The following is a 21,421-nucleotide window of genomic DNA, read 5'->3' as shown; positions in this document are numbered from 1 at the left end:
CTCCTTAGTATATAACACCATGCGTCTGACAACCATCCGTGCAACAACGAACGTTTCCTTCGAGAAATCCGACGTACTCGTGTCTGTGAACACGCCATTTTGAGAAAGTCGTCTCCCGGTAGTGACGTCATACGTACGTCCACATTGTTGAACATATCTTTTCACTGAGGTGATGCTATGAGTGGAAATACACACCATCAATCTGTACAGCCCTGCTGCTTACATGTCCAGTTCTTATGCTTCTTTCGTACTTTCGTAAGCGTTTTTTCACCTGATTGATTTCAGTATTGTTATTATTTTATTTGGGACATGGCAGGAGAATCAAATATCAAGTGGCACAAATTACTGCATAATCAAAGGGCGTTAACTCTGGTCTGTTTAGCTCGGCTAACGAAGGCCTCATGACAGCAGAACATTTCAGCACTTACTTTGGGTGGTTATATTTCCAGTGTAAGATGCAGATTGTCTATAGTTGGGTTGTAGTATAGTTTTATTTTTAAATGAACAGAAAATCCCGATCTTGTTTACGCAGATGTTATGGAAAGAAGTTGGAATTGTTTGTAATCGATCTCGGTTGTTGTTTTCTGAAAATTGTCGACGACCCTTTAAGGGGTCTGGGAGTGCAAAAATTGCGTTTTTTCAGTTTTTGGTGACGTTTTGCTTCCCAGAGACCACTTGCAGATCAGAAAACGGGTCGGTACAGAGCAACTTTGATATTCCTGAAGTAACGTAACAGGGCGGGTGGTGCCAGCAGAGGGCTATTTCAGTTTGATAATAACGTCACTTCAAACTCTACACGATGAAGCCGAGAGCCAGTCAAGTCTGTATTGAGAGTTATGGAGAGTTGATCGCACCGCTAAATCAGTTACTTGCCGAGAAACGTGAGCAAGTTACGTTTTCCCCCCTTCAGTGGTTAAATAGATTAAATTCCTGAAAAAGAACTGAATTTTTCCGTGTCTAAACCTTTGCTGTGAACTACTTAATTCAGCTGCCGTGCTAACTATTGATTGAATTCGAAACACTCAATTTGCAATGTCCTCGTCGTCCTCATTTTGTAATCCTCGAAACCGATTATTTGTGTTTTCTAAAAGGTGTGGGGAATTTGTGAGATGAAAACACCTTCCCATTTTTTATTTAAGTTTAGAATGTGCATAGCAAATGCACCCTTTAGGATTCCGATTCATAAAAGGTAACCATCATGCTATGCTGGTCTACTGGGTGGCGTAATGGATCAGGTGGTCAAACGTGGGGGCTTCCATGCTTCATGTTGAGTCTAATTGCACCAAGTATACACTGCAATATATAAAAGCATGCATCAGAACCAATGACACTCAAGGATTTCCTTTAGTTGTTGTAACTTTCTCACTTTTTAGCATGTGCAAATGGTTCACTTAAGTCACTGGCAGCACTAGGCCAGTTCGCCACACACTTAATACAGTTAGACTTATCAAGGAGTTCGTAAAATTTGTAGACTTCCCTACTTCAACACCCTTGATATCACGGAAATATATTCCAGTCTGTGGCATTTGGCTGTCCGTAAACTGACTAGCAAGCACCACTAAGGTTGACATTTGTCAGATTTAGTCGTTCAAACTAGACCTATATCACAATCGTCGTCTCTTGAAAACGCGTGCCGGTATTTGTGCGACCAGATAGAACAATTTCACAGCTGAAGAACGGCTACCAAATCATCAAACCCTCTAACTCTTGGGATTACCCCCACGGGGGCCGTAATCGTTCCATGTTATTGATTGCGATGTGCTGCAGTTTGAAGTAAACTCGTCATAAGTTGATGGCCGAGCAGAATGTATGGCAAGATGGCGTTGAACCGGAAATTATGCCCGAGATATCCTTCCGCCTCGTTAGGCTCGCAGATAAAACATGGAATTGTGAACACCACAACTGGATGGGGTTGTGCAACGCATCCCATGACATTTACTACATATTTGGGAGAATCTCCTTCAGCATGCATGGTCTGAGATGTCGTCACCCGCTTTGCAGAGTTGCGTCCCTTACACACGACTGTTCACGGTTTCGAATCTCAGTTTCGGCGCGATATTGACCATGTGTTCACGTCTGAAGGCCAAGATATGTTCTCCTTTTCGCGAGCACAGTCATGGTTTCAATACGCGGTAGTCAGAGAGACGTGTAATGGACAATGCTAAGACATTTCTTATGACTATGGAAACGGGTGGTTTGAGGTCTGATTATCGCCTATGGCCAGCATAATGCTCTCGTTCCTTCCACACGGGAGACATCAAACTCTCTCATAGGGGTCCTCAACCACTTCATGTGCAGGGTTGTGTCCCATTACTGCCAACGTAAAATTATCCTTGATCTGAAAGGCTTTGAGCCACACACTCTTCACAGATGTCTTGAGAGCGAACGTCTCCATTTGTTAAACGCCACTCTCAACAATCGACGCTCGATCAGACAATCCAGTGGTTGATACTGTGAGCATCAACCTGAACCGTGCGGTTACAAGCACATAATGAATCAGAAAAGGTTGTTGGTGTCCTATTGTCATATTGTTCACTAAACCCTCCTTAATCGCTATATGACATTTATGTTTCTTAACGTACGATGTAGGGAGTACCCTTATTTTCAGAACGGTCGTATATCGGCACTCTGCTTGTCTTGAGCCTGTGACATCAGGTCCCGATTACCCGAAGAAAACTTTAATCTGAGTTTCAGTTTTTACTCAAATTTGAGAATACACAGAAAAATGCTATTAGCGGAATATAGTGAAATCGCGATTAAACATAGGAGACAATTTGACTTTGGTGGATAGAATACATGGGGTGTTTGGGCTTTTCACCTATAAAATGCAGCTGAGTTAAAAATTGAGTTATTTCAGTTCGCCAAATTTGTGTAAAAAGTTTGTTTCGAGAAAATCGGGGTCAGACCCATGGGAGAGGCATACACCTTATAACGTACATGTATTTGACTTGTCCGGGACTGAAAAAAATGTTCCAAACTGTCCAATGGAATGTTTTGCTCTTTTGTCACTCACGGGTCTGCGGGAAAATTTTGCCATACAAAGCAGCGCGTTGAACCTACGTCACAGGCCATACGTTTTTAGACCTGCACTTTTTTAGTGAGTGATGGACTTTCGATTTTGGTTTTCGTGTCAGTCCGAGATTCCTCATCATTCGGAAGCAAATCGGAATGCGCGTTTAGCGTCCGATTAGGACCTTATATGGCACCAGTAAAACCATCGTTTTTCTTTCTTACGGGGTCGGTACAGTGTGTGTTCGTGTAATGCTAAGTGTCCTTCATTAGGGCTACTGCTGAAATATTAGTCATTATGCATTAGTTTACACTCTGAACTACCACTTTCCCCGTCTTTTCATATCAGCAAGCCTTCAGGGCCGTCCTCGACAACGTTGAGTCGTAACTAACATGCCAATTACTGACTTTGCGATGATCAATATTTCGGCAGATTTGCTTACGGTGCCTTCAACTGGCACATTAATAACGTCGATTGATCCCAGCGCTTTTGATATTCATCGCTTTATAGTGTTCGTTTTAGTGAAAAGAGGCCAACAGATATAAAAATGATTGTTTTTGTGACAATTTGAAGGTTTGATATTTTGCATTGACTGGTTCAATTTTGAACACACTTGTAGAGGAATTATCGATATACGAGTCGTTAGGCTTTGATCGTGATGTCGGCAAGTGCACTCTCAGGAATGTGTTAGAAGGTTATAATTTAGCAATATAGCTTATACATGATAACCTGGCAAAATATATTTCAATTGCTGAGCAAGATGATGTCACGTGGTAAACATTGTTAAGAGTGTTCCCTGAAGAGGTTTTGGTTTGGCTTGTTTATTTTACGCCGCACTCAACGATATTCCAGCTATGGCGTCGGTCTATAAATAATCGACTTTGGACTAGACAATCTATTGATCAGCGACTTGAGCATCAATTTATGCCAATGGGTTACAATGACATGTGTCAACCAAGTCAGCGAGCCTGACCACCCGACTCTGTTAATCACCTCTTTCGACAAGCATTGGTTACTGAAGATCATTTCTAGCCCTGATCTTCACGGATGTCTTTGAAGATCCGGGTATAGTGGGGTGACGAGGCTCATTGCCGCGTTCATGATCATTTGTCTTATATAGTGACGTGTGTGCACTTGTGTATGTATACGTCCCAGACGCTATTTGGGGAGGTCAGTTTAATATCACACGGTACCGCTAGTGGAGCACTGAGGTGATCGTAAGTCACTAAGGTAACCTTAGTGCAGTGTTAAGGAGTGGGGGCTAAGGTTAATCCTAGTAAAGGTTGCTTTGTGAAAGGAGCCCCTGCTCCGTTAGTTTTTAACCTTACTTGAGCCCTGGGCCCCGTTCCTCAATGCGATCGTAGCGCTACGACTATCGTAAGTCTGTGTTTAAGTATGGGAGTTACGATCGTCCTAGCCCTACGACTATCGTAAGTCTATGTTTGAGTATGGGAGTTACGATCGTCCTAGCCCTACGACTATCGTAAGTCTATGTTTGAGTATGGGAGTTACGATCGTCCTGGCCCTACGACTATCGTAAGTCTATGTTTGAGTATGGGAGTTACGATCGTCCTAGCCCTACTACTATCGTAAGTCTGTGTTTAAGTATGGGAGTTACGATCGTCCTAGCACTATGATCATTTTGTGGAACGGGGCCCTGGGCCCAGATTTACGAAGTTACGAAGCTCTCTTAGTGCTAAGATGGTCGTTAGTTAATGTTAATGTGTGGCACTTACGGTTATCTTAGCGCTAAGGGAGCTTCGAAAATGCAGGCCCTGGTTGTTAGGTTCTGCGAGGCACCACTGTGTGTACAGTCTGCTTTAACATATGTAGTGACACTTTACTTGAGTGTGTTGAAAATCCTAAAGTTTTCTAATATGAGGAAAAAGCAATAACATACGTGTTTCCATTTGACGTGCATACACCAGAGACTATTTATTTATAATTGTTTCCCCCCTTGCATAAAATGTCGTAACTGCAGGTCGAGGTTGCGGCTGGGAAACACCTTCTCGTGTTTTATTTAATAAGCCGTCATCCATGTGTGTCTGAAATAGTTCATCATTGTGTTCTTACTGATTACGTCGTGGGTATTTGCTTCAGCGGTAAAATGGTGCTCCAATTTACTATGGACCTTCGTCAAGACATCTTTCCATAGTTAATTATGACTCATATTTTTTGTTTGTTCCGATTCCTCCTTCTCATCAGTGAGTGAGTTCTGTTTTACGCCGCTTTGGACAATATTCCGTCAGTATCACAGTAGTTGACGCTCTGAATAGGCGTCACACCTTGTACCATTGTGGGCAATTAAACCTTTGGTCTTCAGCGTGATGAGCGAACGCTTGTACCACGAGGCTACTCTACTGCCTCCCCTGCTCATCAGGTCGTAGTTATCGTTCAGTGGACTGTGCTTTTAAGCTGAGATTTCTCATGATTCATAGATTTCTAATCTCGCCTTTTGGTAAGATTCAATATCGGCATTGTGTGACTGATGGTGATGAACAACGTGGTCGGCCATTATTAGCAGTTCCGTGCCCAGCTTTCACTGGCTGGATAGCCATAACAATCAGGGTTAGAATATTTCCCAAGTTGCCTATTGTATTTATGTGGTGAATACGTTGATTTGATGGCCATACTCGGTGACTTTGTTTTATTGAATTCCTAGACAATGGCCATATGCTGACTGACATGAATCCTGCCTTTCGACACCGCGTGGGTCATTACCTGTCTTTGACTGTGTTCCTGGTACCTGGCCGAAATAAATTTTAGTTTATTTATCTCAACTTTCTCTCTGAACTAAAATCTCCCTTCCCCCTAAATAAATTAGGGATGAGCAGTGTATACTTGTTCTTACAATAAATGTATCTCCATGATTGCCTATATTCGTAAGTAAGACAGCTACTACGAGCTATTGATGCACACAAATAATCCGGGTCTCGTTTCACAAAGTTCTCGTAGGCCAAAGATCTGACGTTTCTCGTAGCATTCCTAGCCCCTATGTTACAGTATAGGAGGTACGAATGCCGTGAGAAAGGTTAAGAAATCTCAGGCTTACGAGAGCTTTGGGAAACAGGGCCCCGTTCCTCAAAGCGACCGTAACACTAAGACGGTCTTAATTCCCATACATTAACGCAGAATTACGACTGTCGTAGCATTTCGATCGCTTTGAGGAAGGGGGCCTAGACAAACGAAGCTCTCTTAGCGTTAAGATAGTGGTAAGTCAATGTTAATGTATGGCACTTACGACTATCATAGCTCTAAAAGAGTTTCGAAAATCTATACACTGGGCCTAGATTTTCGAAGCTCTCTTAGCGCTACGATAGCCGTTACTGTTAATGTATGGCACTTGCAACTGTATTGGCATCTTAGCGCCGAGAGAGCTTCGAAAATCTAGGCCCTGGACCCTGATTTGTGCTGAGTTGTAATACGTGCAGACGTAACGTGATGCGAGTAGGAACGCACGAGCATACACCTACTTTATGTGTATCATAATCGGTTGTATTGTTTATGTGAAAGGAAAGAAGTAAAGTTTTGGAGAGTGGTTTCTCTTGCTGAGACTTATTTCAGTGTTTTTTGCAGGAAGTACCGAATCCTTGGAGTTTATGCAGATGCTGAACGCCGCCATTGACGAGGCCGTAGAAAGAGTCACGTCACAGTCAGATGTAGACGCTACGGTATGTTACAGCATGTGACCAGTTCAGCCAGTCGGAGTGCAGAAATTGCAATGAACACTTTGAAAAATGTAATCATATGATGTTCAATGTGGAAATTCAGATGCCACTTTTTGCTTGACTTTTAGTCGTATTTGTACTTTTCTGAGATATAGACAGAAACACACCAAATAAAAGACGTGTTGAGCCCATTGTTGTTAAATGGTTAGTTGTAATACGTTTTGCCTCGATTCTGTCTTCCCTACAGTCTGAAGGTGGCGAGGAGGAGTTGGAAATGCGAAAATTTGCTGCCGACCTGGTTGAATCCGTCGTCAGCAAAGTAAAAAACGTGAGTGCCAATGTTCAAAATCTCTTTTGCATTGCATCAACTATGGACTGAAACTCTAAGTCTTAGTTTTAGGCACTTCAAAAATACTGAACACTGTTGATTTTTTTAAAATGATGTGCACTTTTAAGAATGTTAAAACTGTTTTGTTAAAAATAAAACTGCTGAATGGTATCTTGGACATAGCAACTTTGAAGGTAAATATATTTGCTTTTTTCGACACAAATTTAAAACATTTTGGTATCAAGTGGTTGCAGTTGCATTTCTTAACCCAGAAGTCTTTGAACCAAATTAGATTAAGACAAAATCAATAGCCAAAGATGACTTTTTACGCACTGCTGCTGGAATGACTGATTGGTGAATAAGCATAATCAAAGTAAACATCCGTTCTTTCAATTTTCAATTATGTTATATCCAAACTCGGCATACTTTTATTTCCCCCTCAGTAAATTACTCATTATCCTTTTTAGGAAGAAGACGGTATTGAGTTTCATCTTTTTGTGGCCCTCTACTCAAGTAAATCGATTGTTCACCTGACTAATGTTAAAATATTATTTTGTGACTGATTAAAACGGGTAACATGTTGTCTTGTTTCAGAAAAAGAACTATTACACGTAGTTCCAACTGAGCAATGACATAATGCGAACAGCTAAAACTGTATGTCGAAATTGAACACACCGACGTAAATGTTCATCGTAATCCGAGGTTATACATACCTCTAAAATACTGAACATAAATGTAAAATGTTAAAAGCGGCGTAAAATTACACTCACTCACTATTTATTTTCAATAGAGTGTCGCGTTATTATATGCAATATCAGTTTGAATGATTCAGAGGTAGACCTAACCTCCGGTGGCAATAGACCCAGCTCCACAGAGCAAGTATAATTTGTAACCGTAGAGTGATGTGACTTTGCCATGACTGGATGCACTGTTTGTCATTTCAGTGACAAGGATGCGTGTAACAGTTGTCTGCATTGGTCACCGCTCACTCTCTTCCGTAATGTCGTCTCGGAATGACATGAATGATCACTTGCGAACATTTCCAATATATTTTAGCTCCTGTCAATTCGCTTGACTAAAACAACGATGCTGAAAATACATATGACTTTTATCAATTGCGAAATTCACACTCAGACTAACAGCTTTCTTTTTCTGTATTTTGAATTTTTTCCCATCGATGTCTGACGTTACCATGAGAACAAGGACTCCAGTTCTACAATTGTGGAGATCATATCAAGTTAATTTCCTTTAGAACCGGTCGATATTCAATATTATCTAAATATTGATTTACATAGCTCTGAGGCCACATGCTGTTTGTGCGAAAGAGATCATGACTAAATCCGATTGACACAGATACTAACAATTATCTAGCGGGGCTACTGGAGTTGGGGAATGGAAATGAAGTTGGGGGATTGTCAGTATTTGGAGGAAACAGCAGGGTATTAAATTCATGAATATTTGGGTGACGATAATATTTTGATATGGATCCGTGTGTAATGTAGTTAATGAAAGATACGGCACACGCGAGAGAAATGAAATTTCCACGAATGACGCAAGGCTTAGAGAGAGAATATTCCTCCGCGTAGGGTGCTTGCGTTCTATTTTATGTAAACTCTGTCTCTGTTTGACATTATGAAATTAACCAACTGCGAAAAACCATATAGAACCCATACAACAGATTTTGACTTGTGAACTGTGCACTAAAAGAACTAATTTTAGAAACTAATGCTTAAATTTTCTTTGCAGCAAAGAAACCTTTAAACACTTTGTAAACACCACTGCTGAAACAAAATACAAACATATTAAAGGATCGTAAGTGGCGGTCAACAAAGTCATCGTGTCGCTGTCGTGACTGCCATACTTTAACACAGACGTTGAATAGTTACGTCGATGTATGTAAACGGTACCCGACCCTTAACAGAAACACAGTTCGAATTTTAAAACCTTTTACCTAGACTCGATTGTTGATATATGGATGGATTTGAAAGGTGAAGTAAGGTAATAGCCCCACTAAACAGAAATATACCGATTTGAGTTACAAACCTTGACGTTTGTAACCATTGCTGGGAAAGCGTGCGACCAGTCGTTCACTGCCTGATACAGTTCACTGGTGAGAGGAGAAAGCCATTGCGACATTCAAGCCATTAACGCTGCCGTGATGTCGATGGTGTTGGATTGCCTAGAGGCCGTTGTGATAAGTGGCAGAGATAACTGCCTTTTAATATTAAATTCCACATAGTTAGGTGTATTGATGTCCTCTTACTGTGAAATTCGATAATGTAAGCTTTTATCAAAGATTCTTATTTCAACCTTGGCGATTAGCCTGAAGTTATTGAGGTGCGGATATAACATGTCTAATTATAGTTTAGTGTAGACTTGCCTAGTCTCCTTGTTACCATAACATGCCTTATAACTTGAAAATATAAAGTTGAATTTAAGACCAGTAAAAATGAAAATAAATTAATGAAAAATACAGTTTAAATTTGGTGTAAATTTGTGACAAAATAGAGGAACGGTTCAAGCGACTGACTTTGATTTCACACAGAATTCAAGTTTCGGAGTGTTTTTGGTGATGTTTGCAGTCCATTATCCGATTGAAACATGAGGGCGGAGGGGCAGGGAGATAAGAGTCTCTGCGACATCGGTTGTGATTTGGGGACGGGCCGGGACGGGACGGGGTAGCGGTAATGGTCAAGTCAAAGCATTGATTACACAACAACCTCATTTCCTGATGACTAGGTTCCGTCCTTTTGCACATGAGGATTCGCAAAATAATTTCACTTCACTGGATTTACATTTGTGTTAAAAGTGAACTTAATCGGTACCTTTTCATTGCAAACAGAGTATAAAGCTGCTTGACGTGATTTCTGAAAATGAAAAGACTGAGATGTTTAAATGATCAAATTAACTTTGTTGTAATTACTAAATTCAATGTAGAAAACATTGTACTGAATAGTTCATATCATATTATCTGGTACTCCATAGCCAATATCGTTCTGTAATTGGCTGACACACAAATAACACTTCAAATATTGTAGCGTCTTTCTAAACTACGCTCATTTAGACACTGTCATGTTATACAATCCTGCAACAACGACCCAAGGGCGGACCTGGTTGTTATCAAACCTATTACGATACAGGATACTGTGAATTGTGACTTTCCCCAAGGGTATGTGACGGCACGTCAATACCGCGAGAAAAGATGTCATTGTACATTTCATGTCAATATCAGCTTGGTGTCACTTCGACCGAGCTCTGACCGAGTTAAAAGGATGCGCATGTGTACACAGCAGGTAATCTGGTTATTGACTGTTTTAAATATTTGTAATCTGCTAAATTTGTGCATGTGGCGATTTAAAACGTTGCTTTGATGAGATTGAGGTTTCTCCTTAAACTGACTTGTTCTTGATAAGCATGAAAAGTTGTACACATAGCTATCGAAAATCACTTCCGTTTTATCATTCTTTGAAAATTTTACAATGGTTATTTGAACCGGCATGTTAAATGGGAGAAATAAACCGCCAAATAACGTAAATAATAGCAGATTTTTTAGGCGTCCGCTCGGATCGTCAGCTGATTTTTGCTATGGGTTTACGTAGATGTAATTTTATTTTCAGTCACTTCAAACTGTCGTAAGTTTAACAAATCAGGCTGAAATTAATCATTATGTATATCTCCTGTACAGAAATCTAACATTTTCTTTGAAATGAATTTCGAAGTTCGAAGTTATTTTCATTTTCGTATGGCATCTTTCCATTGCTTTGTTTACTGAAAATATCAAACAACTGACTTCAGTTGAATTTGCAAAAAATATATATTAGAATGGTTTTGCTTCATAGGAAACGAATCAAGAATTTATTCGACCCCCGAATAACAAATGCACGCGCTATATGAGTTCACTGGACGAAATTTATGAACTTGCGTCAGAACAATGTCAACTTAAGTACGTCAGGCGATTTCTGGTTCAGGGAAATTTCGACATTACGATTTATTACGACATTGACATTTGCAGTAACGTTTACACAATACGATTTATTACTATTTTTACACGTTTTATATGGTAACTGTCGTGATAGCTGACACTTTCATATTTCGATTCAATTTTGAATTGCGAAATGACGCGCGTTCTCTGTACGCCCATTCGTGACACGCTGTTGTCACCCCGATACTAACCTTAGTTCCTCTAGTTGTATACGGAAGTGAGCGAGTGAGTGAGTGAGTTTAGTTTTACACCGAACTCAGCAATATTCCAGCTATCTGGCGGCGGTCTGTAAATAATCGGATCTGGATCAGACAATCCAGGGATCAACAGCATGAGCATCGATCTGCTGGAATACGATGCTCTCTGTTAACCCAGTCAGCACGCCTGACCACCCGATCCCGTTAGTCACCTCTTACGAGTATACAGAAGAGGTGACGAATGACCTCTGTCAGGGCGAAGGCAGCACCGGAGATTAGAGATATCGTGATAAGGGTCGGGGATTTGGGAGGGAGGGGGTGGGTGGGTGGGGGTTTGGGCGGTTAGGGAATAGGAAACATGGGCTAACAATGAACGGAAAGTTGAGTGACAGATGGACAACAACAGTAAACACAAAGCCACCAAACATGCCGAGAAGTTATTAATTAGCGTCTACGTTAAGATTCAACCCGTCGTTTATATAACTGTTACTTACACAACGTACATTTTAGCAATGAAGCAGAAAAAAAAATCATTTCAGAAATCATCTTAATCGTATGTTTTGAATATACTTATCAGTCTGTGGCAATGTCTTTCTCAGTTGCAATATCACCTCTTTACGGTTCACGACTTTAGCATTGAACTATATACAAATGACATGGAACCGGTTTCTTTCTTGCCTGAGGAAACATAACTGAGTCTATATGTAAAGTGTTTTATGATATAACAATCAACCCACATGCAATTGTCTCATAGAGATCCGGAAACAAATATATTTAAGAAAGCCCATGTAAGTCTAGATTTATGTGGTAAGTCTATGTTATGGGCATACAGATAGTCCCTGGGTCCCTTTTCATTTCATTTCATTTTATCACCATAGTTTAGGACCCCGGTTTTTCTTCTATGCTTGTTCATTTCAGAGAGTAGATGATAGTGTGTCCTAAAGCCTGAGTTTTGTTTCAGGAGATCTACCCGGCCTACCTCCGCCTGTTGGAGACGGGGGAACAAGCCTCCCCTTCTATGATGGACTCTAATGATGGTAAGTACGGAGGCACAAGTAATCTCACTACAGCGCCACCTATTATAAAGTTCAGGCTGCCGTTGTACAAAGTGACCTAAGGTGACCGTAACTACCATACCTACGTTATGGTGCCACAATTCGATCTTCGGTGTATAGGTGCCACAGTTCGATCTTCATTGTATAGGTGTCACATTTCGATCTTCAGTGTATAGGTGTCACAGTTCGATCTTCTGTGTATAGGTGCCACAGTTCGATCCTCTGTGTATAGGTGCCACAATTCGATCTTCTGTGTATAGTGATCTTCAGTGTGGCATAGTTCGATGACACATAGTTCGAATTCCGGTCCCATGATCATGTTTCAAGGCGTGTCAGCGCCAAGCCATTGTTCTTGGGTTTCTCCAAAGGAAGGACCTGCATCACTTCCAGCAGCTTCCTTCAAGCGGACTCGCTGAAATACTTATAAACGGGAGTCGAACTCTCTTACTCTGAATGCCCACAGAACCTTATTCTGCGTCTCACAGTGAATCTAGGCTATATATTTACATACCAACGCGTACAAGATGTCCACTGCTAAGACTAAAATACTGCATATGAGACTAATTAATGGCGTGCCTTATGCATAATGTATTGAGTCTGTCTCTCTGAACTTCTTTATGAGGATACGAAGGGGTAAATGTCTAATCGAACTGATAATACCCACTTCAGCCATAGCATCTCTGACTCTCTCTTCACTCTAGTCACTTTAACCTGCTTACGTTATGTTAAGCATAGTATCCAAAAAGCAGTAAAGGAACACACGTTGTGTCTAGCAATTATCTTGAAACGCCATTGTTCCTGCAGACTTGTATGATGACTACTTGTATGACCAGAACGACCTGGAACGTCCAGACACTGGCACAGATGAAGAACTCTCCTTCATCGCACAGCATTCTGACGAGAGCTCCATCGGAGGTAGGGGCTGTTGTTTGGTGAATAGATGAAGTATTTATTGTTATACGCCCCATTCATCATTAGCCTTGTTATATGGCAGAAACCGCGTTTAATCAAGTTACGATCGTATAATCCAGTGATTGATATCATGCGCAGGGATTAACGCCGTCGAAGTAAGGTGATACACCGACACCAAAGCCACCGAATCTCTTAACACGGTGTGGAAGGGACTTTTTGCATCATGTATTGTTTTCGCACAAGTTAAGGTTATACAATTTAGTTAGTATTCTTAGCCTGTAATGTGACGAGAAATAACATTAAATGTGAAAGAAATGTCAGCGAAGGAAGCTAAGATGGTTATAGAAACATCCTGTATTGCTTTGATTGCTAGTATATACTTCCGACCCCGCGAATCGTTGTTGATAATGTCGATCTCTGGTTATTAAAGCTATCCGCTAGAATAGTGAAGGGATAAACAGCAGACCACTTGCCTGCTGCGCCCCGTTTCACAAAGCTCTCCTAAGCTTGTCGTAACTTTTCTCGTAACATTCGTACTTCGTATGTTACTGTATAGGAGTTACGAATGCTACCAGAAAAAATACGAACTCTTAGGTTTACGAGAGTTTTGTGAAACGGTTTTGAAAAACCTTTAATATTATCCTAGTTCTAACAATCGCTGGGATATTGCTTAAATCCACATTAAACCATACTCACATATCCTCTTGAAAGCCTATTAACTTTATTTGTATTCTTTCCTTCAGATTCAAGGCGCAGATCAGTACGGTTCAGCTTCGACGAGTCAATCATCCCCGCTCCCATGGACAGTCTTGACGTCATGGGCGCTGGGTCTGGTCTGAAACCCGTGTCTGAACACATGCTGACTCCGGTCCCATCTCCACTGCCTGGCGATCCGCTTACATCAGAGTTTGAATTTGACACAAAGGAACCATCTATGCCTACGAAGCAGGAGACTGGGTTTGTCGAATCTCTCTTGCTCCGCCTCCTGGATGACCTCAACAACAGCCGTATCAAACGAGACGATCTAGTGAAGCTTACAGGATATTGCATGGAGATCTTGAGAATCAAACATGTTTCAGGAAAGAATGCAGATGATGTTTTGTCATCGCCCTCCGATCATGTTGCTGACGACCTTGTGAGGTTCACCCTCAGCAAGATTCTAGATGACATACGATCGGGGTCAGTGAGTCAGGAGGATCTAACAGCAATTACCCAATCTATTGTGAAAGAAGCTCAGAGTGATGCAGAGGCTGTTGGAGACATCAGCGAGCAAGCTTTAGACAGACTGATATCCAGAACCTTGTCCAGTGCAGCAGAAGAAGCGTTTGATGAGGATGATCATATCAGTGACTCAGCCCTTGAGGACTTTGTTACAACAACGCTGAGTAGGGTAAAAAATGACCTTGTGTCCAAAAGCCTGTCCCAGGATGGAGTGAGAGAGATCGGGTCAGCCGTGGTCAGTGCCATACGTGGTGGGGATTGTAGGCTGGAAAGTGATCTGAGGAAGACTCTCAACGATGTCCTTGACGAGATGGAAGCTAACACTGTGGTGGGTGTTGTTATGGATAAGGTTGTCACGGCTATTGTGTCCTCGTACCATACTTATACATCTAAGGAGAAGCCACGTACAGAAATGATTGAGTTTGTCTCAGATATCCTAACTCAGATTTTTGTGAGCATCAAAGCAGGAGAGTTCTCAGAAAATGAACTCATGCAGATAATCAGCACAAGGCATGACAGCAAGCGGTCAAGGAAGGATTATGTACAAGGAATGATTGATTCCGTTTTGTACCAAATCGACAGCGGCACTATAACTGAGGAAGAAATTCAGAGCATAGGGAATGCATTGGTCAATACTGGCCGCAAGCTTCTCACTGACAAAGGCATTCAGTTCTCATCAACTGAAAGCATAGATCCCATGGAAATGACAAGTACTGAAGTTGCAGAACAGGTTGTAAAAGAAGTCATGGACAGTATTCAGGAGCATATGGATGATGAGGAATTTGAAAAAGAAGCCCTCAAAGCACTCGCAGCCTCCTTCCTGAAAGTAGGATCATCCACGTTGGAAGGCATATCAAATGTTCCAACAATTGGCAGCAGCCCAGGTGAAAGCTATCTGTCCACAATGAAACGACCCTCTCCAACTGAGTCCTCACTAGCAACTGATGTGGTCTTAGCAGCAATGGACAGGATCAATAGAGATCTTACTGAGAGGAATATACCTGTTCATATGCTTTCCTCAATCGCCTGTTCACTTGCTCCTCAGGGGGATGTAACGCCATCAATATATGTATCAGAGGAAGGGCTGCATGATACCAGTTCCTTGCCTCAACATATGAAAATGACTCTCATAGAAATTACTCGCCTCCTCAGCGAAGATAGGGTTGGGTATGATGACGCAAAGAAAATATTTGCAATCATTCTTCAGAGTTACCTCATTGGCGATCCCCAGAAGTGTTCGAGTCGTATACAGATCGATGAGAGTGATTCCTTCATGATTGAGAACCTGATCAGTCTGACTTTGAACAAGGTGGTGATGTGTGTAACAGAGGACGTGAGCTTACTGAGCTTGCCTCTCTCGACCGACACGGAAAGTTTGGGTGTCAGGAGGCTAAGCAGTGTGATGTCTGGCAATGATTTGGAAAAGTTCATATGGGACACTCTTCACAGAATAGGTCAAGAAGCTTCAGTAGAGTCAGTGCTGTCACGGCCACCAACTCCAGTACAGTTTAAAAGTTACGGTTCAGTGGACTCTCAGAATATAGAGTCTTTAGTCAGACAAACACTAGTGCAGGTCGCCCAGGATATAGCTGAAGGCATTACTAGTGATACTTCTCTTGTTGACACCAGACGTGGAGTAGAGGCTGCGATTTCGTCTTCGTCACAACTTTCATCCAAGATTGTAGGCTTCGTCACCTCAGTTTTGCAAGAGTTGATTGTGGGCTTAGAGCGTGGAAAGGTTTCCAGAGACTGTGTGGCCGAGTTCATGACAGAGATATGCCCAGGTAAAGACTTTATGAATATGGATGTGGACCTTCTCCACAAGGACCTTCGGAGAGTGGTGAATGATGTGTCTCAGAGAAGGACAGCATCGGTATACTTTCATGCAATCGCTGACCGATTTTCAGCAATTAAGTCTCATTTAGATAGGACCAAATCTGTGATGACACCAGAACTCAAAACTGTTGGTAACATTTTGTCCAGTGTCGATGCAAGCCTTTTAATCGAGTTTGTTCAGGCTACTCTGTTAACGGTGTTAGGTGGGATGCACACTCCTAGGCAGTCCTCTCTGCAACATCTGAAACCAGAAAGTGTAACCTCTCTCCTTAAAAATGAATCCTCCGTTATTGCCAGGAACGTTGTCAGTGATGTTATTAAACAAATACAGAGTGATATTTCCAGAGGGGTTCTCACGATAGATGAAAATGCAAGGAAACGATCTTCAATTTTGGCAGACAGGCTTGTCGAGGATTTGTTAAATGGGATTCAAGGCGAGTTGGATGAAGGGTATTTGACACTGGACGATACTACAAAACTTCAACTTATTTCTAAGGTCAGAGAGAAGCCCTCAGATGACATTACTCCAGGAAAGAGGAAAGAATCGTCGGAGGTTCCAAAAGAGACAGAATCGTATGTGTTACAGTGTCTCCAAAGAGTTGTCTCAGAAAAAAGACGATCCACTGACGATAGGACTGCGGATGACATCAGAAGCTCCTCAATTCTTCTTGAAGAATTTCTGTACAGTCATATGCAAACCGCTGTGGAATCGATACAAAATATGACATCTTCGGCAGAGGGATCCAAGAAGACGCCAACCGAAAGTGCCAAATGCATGTCTGACTCCAGTGTTCGGGGGACATCTTCACTGGTACTTGAAACTCTGAACAAGAAGATTGCCGAGATGATCGTTGAGAATGCAATAGCTGGGATAAAAGATGAAGTGGTAGACGAGGCGACACAAATCACAAGTTCAACAACGTCTTCCAAAGCTTCATCTGAGGATATTCCTTTGGACAAAGTCCCATCTTCTGAGGTTGCCAAGTTTGTTCTTGTAACATTGAATCAAGCGTTGGCCAGTGACTCATACTCCCAGTCTGATATCGATGCCATAGACAGCAAAACGGGTTTTCAACCAGAGACGTCTCAAGTCTCTGATCCTCTTCAATCAGATCAGGCAGCTCCACCGGAAGACACAGAAGTCAAACAGGACACCTTGACATGCGTGAACGATCTTGTTGCTGAAGTAATCAGCCAAACCATTGCAAACATCAAGCAGGGAAAACTGAGTCAAATGGAGTTGTCCTCACTGGCTGGAACGTTAACTGGCACCAGAGACCAAGTGGATGGAATACAAGACACCCTTGTGACTGCATTAGAGGGAGTGAAAACCAACATCGTGCATGGAGTAGTCAGTTCAAACAATATGGAAAATGTCGCCCAGCAGATTGCGACTTTACCTTTGGAAAGGGATGACGGATCTGTTCAGAAAGGTGCTGGCAGAGTGGAGACGGATACTGATTCCAGCATTCACAGTATGGTGAAAGATGTGGTCTCGCAGATTGTTGTATCCCTGAGCGACGCTGAACGCATCGCGGCTCCCTGTGATGAAGATACCAATGGCAATCAGTATGTGTCATCTCCGTCACTTACGGAAGGAATCGCTGAAGAGATCCAAAATCTTGCCAATTTGACGCTCGTGGGGGCTCCATCTAGCTTGGCGCCAACGGTTTCAAACGCCCGTAATTCATTCCGTAGCCTTGTCCAACCTGAATCATCAGATAAGATGTCGATATCTAAAACCTCCATGGAGTCCTCTGGAAACTCGGACGAAAGTCAAGTTTCTGTGGATGGGAAAATTATTTTTGAAAGTAAAGACAGGCTCCCAAAAAAGTCATCAGGGAGAGTGACAAATGAAGTACGGAAGAAGACAAACAAACAACAATCCAAAACAAGCGTTTCAAGTGTATCGTCGGGCGATTCCCACCAAGAAAAAATCGTGAAAAAAAGTCAGTCAAAGGATGCATCAGCTTTGAAATCGAGCTCCGCCGAATTGAATAAGAGTAGATCAAAGAAAGTAATAAAATCAAGTGACACGTCCCTTACAAAAAAATCATCACTTCACTCTGTTAAATCACGTGACAGTTCTAAAAGGGCTCTAGATAAAAGCGCAAAAGCCACAGCCTCGGTGCCAGCAATCACAATAGACACCTGCAGCTCCACTGCTAACTATTCCTCACCCTCATCCACCACCGCCACCTCAAGCTCAGAATCACAGGAGGAGCCGAAGACACGGAAGGTCACGGGGAAGCAAGGGGGTGCCAAGGACGTTCCAAAGGTCAACGTCTCCGAAGCTCCAGACCCTGACAGCAATGGAAGTGATGTGTCCCAGAGCAGCAGTCAGGCAGATGCTATGAAGGTTCGATCTGTTTGTGGGTCCCACACAACCCAAGTCCGAGTCAGGGAATCCCAAGTCGACGCCAGTCAAGGTTAGTAACTGGTCAGCGTGAATTGTTGGAATTGTTTTTCTGTATCCCATGCTTGTCGTAAGAAGCGTCTAAAGGGATCGGGTAGTCAGCGTCGCTGACTTGGTTGACACACGTCATCGGTACGTAGAACGATGCCCATGGTGCTGTACTTGATTGTCCGGTCCAGTCTCAAACCGTCGCCATATGGCTGGAATAGTGCTGATTGCGGCGTTGAACAACAAACATACAAAACATAATTGAAATCCCAGTGTACGAGTAGGCTGAAAATACGCTTGTTACTTTGAAGAGATTGATATCCGTTTTGATTTGCTAATTGAAACAGGTTGATATATTGGAATAATCGGAAAAATAAAACGAGAAAAATCCCAACAAACAAACAAACCCCAAACAAACAAAAACGATAGATTATATAAAATGTGTGTTCAGTCTAACTGAAGATGAATATCATTTTATTACTTTGTATATCACAATGTTTATAAAATTGTATCTCTATTGACACATACATACATACATACATACATACATACATACATACATACATACATACATACATACATACATACATACATACTCTCTACCGATTCATAATGATACAGTCAGTAGGTATGTACTAGAGGAATGTGGCCTCTTAAGCGCAGATATAGATTTTAATTATAGGTAGGTGTTGCTAAGAAATTCAAGCATGTTGTCACTTGTTTCGCAAAATTTTATAGTTTTGTTGATCTCCTATATAGGAGAGGCGTGTTATAAAACTACACCTTTTCACTGACAACAACACTCTTCTGGTGTTGGTATTGTGACGTCATTCCGACCTTCCTTCACAATGATATATGATGTCAAGAATGGTGTCCGGATCACGTCAACAATACACTGTTGCATGTGAAGTGATATTTGCACAAGAGCATATACCATTGTTATGAACCCGGATATTCAAGAACTATAGTGGATAATATGCCTCCTGTTGCCGTCAGTTGTAAATTATTCACTCACTAAGGACGTGTGTGTATTATGGAATGTCAACCTCCAACGCCGTGACTCTAAAATCCTGCAGATCCATCTTTGGAATTTCTGTGACTTATTTGCTTCAACCATTCTAAGATCGATTGCACACTGAGTTGAAATCTGACACGGCTTCGTTTTGTTCCGTTTGGTCTCGTGTGCATGCCACGAAATTGGTATTAAACCCTTCTCCGGTCTAAACTGACGAAAAATCCTGTCGATGTTTTTGCCGGTCATACTATTTCCATTCATTTTAACGACATGCTCCCATACCATCGAATCATGCAGTATACCTTAATGCTAAGCAAAAATAGGCAAGTTGATGAGAATGTCCATCTTCAATGCGGCGGTCATAGTATGAAACAGTGATAATATAACAAAGAAATATGAAAAATTCAAGAAAACATCAAATTATGCCATAGAACATTTCCGGAGAATCGATTTGGAGGTCTTTTACAAGACCGATGCTTTACATCAGTGCTGGTGAAAATGAACAAGGAAACCCAATTACATGGTACGAATATAGCGTTCGTTAGCAATTAATCCATACACTACTGTTCGCGGAGACATCGTCAGAATACAATGATAGTCTAGACCTAACTTGGACCAGGCATCACACCTCAAGGGCCAAGGAGACTCAAGTACACGTCGGTGCGAGTGCAAGTGAGACTGAAGGTCTCATATATGCTGAAGAGCAAAAGAAAGTATACATCTCACTTGATTTCGTGTAAGGTTGGATCTTCATTTGAAACTATCTTAAGTGATCGATGTCATGTCCAATCAATCAACTGCACTCGTGGTTAGTCAACAGTAAGAAATATGCGTGGATCCCATCTGTGAAATATGATCTAACTTCAAACTTCATGAAAATTTAAAAATATGCCAGATGCTTGTACATTTCTGAGAGGATTACAAGACGCAAATGGTTACGTCGGGAGTTGTGAAAGCGCACATGTCAAGCTATCATGAGTAAATTTACGCCATAATTATGATTACATAATTCTATGTTTCTTGCTTTGTTTCAGAATAGAAGTCACGTGACCTTTGAATGAGAAAATGAGAAATCCCACAATTAAGGAAATATATGTGCATCATAGCTTTTAGAATTAATATAACATCACTTGGAGAAAATCGCACATTACTTCGTTTATGTAATATATTATATTTATTGAAATAAACTATGTTGTTGTTTATTTTGTGTTTTACTTAACTGATTTTCTTCATGAGTGAATGAGTCTGAGTTACGGCAGTGAACACCGGGACGCTGATGCACAAAGAGATGGTATCTCATCGATAGTCGTAACTCTGATTGTAAAATATTTGTAGGGTCACCCGCCTCTTGCACAAAGTGATTGTAAAGCTACAGCTACGACCGAAGCCTGCTATAGCCCACTCCATGTTGTAAGTGCCTACAGTCGTTGGTAACAATGGCGTCGTAAATAGCTGCCGTGGAAGTCTAAGAAAAACTGAAGCTAGGAATTGATGACTGAAGATGAACTCATTTCAAGGTATAGATTGTTGCGGTATTCCATACCCTCACGTTTGGAGAAAGTCCGGCGACACATCAAACATGCAACCAATCGTTCACGTGACATTTCCCCTGAAACTCATGATCATGATCAATTGCTGGTTACGTTTCGTTACCTGAGTTAAGGAGGCTTTTAAATGAACATGGACATGCCCATTAAACACAAACAGTATGTAAAACTGGAAAAAAATAGAAGGCTGATTTTTTTTCAGGAAAGCCTCAGAACATCATTGCCATGTGCAAAGTTCTGCATTTT

General features: G+C 41.6%; 1 protein-coding gene across 1 annotated transcript in view; it reads left to right on the top strand.

Annotated features, from left to right (window-relative positions):
* LOC137262097 (fap1 adhesin-like) overlaps window positions 1–20,707 on the top strand; it is a 59,224-nt gene extending 38,517 nt beyond the window's left edge. Inside the window, exons 9-14 of the mRNA XM_067799874.1 lie at window positions 6,587–6,681; window positions 6,926–7,006; window positions 12,147–12,222; window positions 13,045–13,155; window positions 13,896–18,638; window positions 20,663–20,707. Of these exons, the coding sequence (XP_067655975.1) occupies window positions 6,587–6,681; window positions 6,926–7,006; window positions 12,147–12,222; window positions 13,045–13,155; window positions 13,896–18,638; window positions 20,663–20,667 (5,111 nt within the window). The 3' untranslated portion in view covers window positions 20,668–20,707. The remainder of the gene's footprint in view (window positions 1–6,586; window positions 6,682–6,925; window positions 7,007–12,146; window positions 12,223–13,044; window positions 13,156–13,895; window positions 18,639–20,662) is intronic.
* The last annotated feature ends 714 nt before the right edge of the window (window positions 20,708–21,421 follow it).

Source organism: Haliotis asinina, chromosome 14 (genome assembly GCF_037392515.1).
Source record: "Haliotis asinina isolate JCU_RB_2024 chromosome 14, JCU_Hal_asi_v2, whole genome shotgun sequence".
NCBI classification, from domain to species: Eukaryota; Metazoa; Mollusca; class Gastropoda; order Lepetellida; family Haliotidae; genus Haliotis; species Haliotis asinina.
This window is presented reverse-complemented; position numbering and strand designations above follow the sequence as displayed.